The 2,235-nt window shown below is 30.3% G+C and overlaps 1 protein-coding gene across 1 annotated transcript; it reads right to left on the minus strand.

The window, feature by feature from the left end:
* Positions 1-980: 980 nt before the first annotated feature.
* On the minus strand, positions 981-1,931 carry LOC114632536 (taste receptor type 2 member 109-like). Its single transcript, XM_028781080.1, has one exon. It carries the CDS (start codon positions 1,929-1,931, stop codon positions 981-983), a length of 951 nt encoding a protein of 316 aa, XP_028636913.1.
* Positions 1,932-2,235: the final 304 nt, after the last annotated feature.

Consider the following 2,235-nt stretch of genomic DNA (forward strand, 5'->3'; position numbering starts at 1 on the left):
ATTTGAAAAACTTAAGCATAAATATATATCTGACCATATCATATCAGATACATATCATATTATCAGAAACATATCCTATTAAGATTTAACTGCATAAAATACTAGGCATTTCCAAACAAGATCTATTGCATATGTACCATATTCTATAACTAATTCTTTGAAACTATTTCAGGAATTTACATAATTTTGTAGACTTTTTAAGACTACTGAACAATAAATAGTAAGAAAAGGGATACATTTGAAGTTTTGCTATTGATTGTGTGGGAATCATCAGTAACATATTTCACATGATAATAAGCATCTGAAATATGAAAAATATAAAAAATAACAATTTCAAATTAGTAATTTAGAACTGTAATAATGTTGTATTTCTTATAATTATACGTTAAAATAAAATGGATTATATTATTTTTCCTAAAATTATATACTTTGCACCTAGAAATGTAAATTATATTGTCTTAATAATTGTGAAAGTATTTTAGAATTGTTGGTAATGAAAGTAGTAAAAAATATGCAGTAAATAACACACAACAGCTTCATGGCTCCGAAGAACTGATTGGCAAAAATAATTCCAGATTGAGCTCTGTATATAATAAACTACATTTATTCCCACAGGTTTAAAATTCTATATTATACTACACATTTTTTCTTTGAAATTTTATTCACATGCTCTTTATTATATGATTCAGTCATTTGCTTTTATCACTCTTTGTTATAGATATCAACATATATGATAGAGGTCATAAATAAATATCCCTGTGATTAATGTTTGATACAAAATTTATATAATTTTCACATATTTATGTTTTAGTGAAATATAAACAGGAACTTTTTTGATAATGTTATTAAGAAATAACCTTGCATACACCTTGCTAAATTAATAATAGCATTAATTAGTGGTTATTGCAAATAAAGTATCAAATTCAGGCAGTCAAGTTCAAATAATATTAAAAAATTGAAAATGAAAGAACAGAGAAATTTTATTCCACACAATTTGACCTGCATTTCAGCCACCACAACATAGAGAGAGAGGCCTGTCTCAGCTTCCTGTCTCCCAGAATCAAGACATATGTATGGAATGAAGGAAAAGCTATATATAAAATATGACAAAATAAAACGAAAAGACGTTTCTTCAGTAATTCACGTCTCCAAAGTTGTAGTAACAGAGACAGGACAAAAATGAAGTATAATAGGAGAAAGGCAATCACAGTTTGCAAGGCTTTGAAGTGGGCCATGGTTCTGGCATCTCTGTATCCTTGAGCATGCTTGAGCATCTTCCTGTGATGTGTCCATAGGGAGAAGATGAGCAGGAGAACAGTTGACAAGGACAAAACAAAGGGGACACACAAGAAAATAATGTGAAGGTATATCACATAACTTTGACAATTTTCATAGTAATAAGAAACAAAGCTGTATGACATGTTTATTTGATGATATTCATTTATACACATGTTAATTCCCAAGTTAACTACTAAAATATTTGAAAACAAGAAGATCAGAGACACCAGTAATGTGACTGAAACTATATTTTTAACCCTCCACTTTAGATACAGAAAATGAGGGTTGGAAAAATTGGCTATCTTGAAAAAATAAAAGACAGTGAGGCATGCAGCAAGCCAGATGCTGATATGGTTAGCTATAATCCATAGATTACTAGTGAAATGTGCCATTGTTCTAGTAGTAGCTAAATCTGCATACAGTAAGGTATTGAGTGAACCTATTAGTCCAAACCAGAGGAGACAAATTCTTGAAGTTGCCAAAGCAGTGAGGATTTGATTAACTAATGACATATTTTTTCTCTTAACCCAATCCATGCATTGCACCAAGGCCATGAATCCATTTCCTATAATTCCAATAGTTAATTCAATGAATAAAATGATTTGAAGTGTGTTCTGGGAAATATCAATTATTCTCTTCAAAAGCTCCTCCATTTTATGTATTAGTTCTAAAGATTTATAATCATATTCATTTGAAGTGCTGTTTGTAACATGCAAATTTGAAGATTTTAGACAATTTCTGAGTTGACACTCATAAAATATTTACACTTAACTCTCCCACACACATTAATAGAGAAGCAAACATGGAGATAGTACAGTTACAGAATCTGAAGCTCTTTCCATGAAAAAGTCTTCTCTTACAGGTCAGGATAGACAGACTAGAAGTGCTTTGCTCACACACAGCTCCTGTAGTATTTTCTAGACAAAGAAGAAGAAATGATTGGAAACTTCCATGCTT

Source organism: Grammomys surdaster, unplaced genomic scaffold (genome assembly GCF_004785775.1).
Source record: "Grammomys surdaster isolate TR1022 unplaced genomic scaffold, NIH_TR_1.0 373, whole genome shotgun sequence".
Lineage (NCBI taxonomy): Eukaryota > Metazoa > Chordata > Mammalia > Rodentia > Muridae > Grammomys > Grammomys surdaster.

Excerpts from the sequence above, each read along its gene's own strand:
- LOC114632536 (XM_028781080.1), bottom strand. The coding sequence starts at position 1,931 with ATGGAGGAGCTTTTGAAGAGAATAATTGATATTTCCCAGAACACACTT.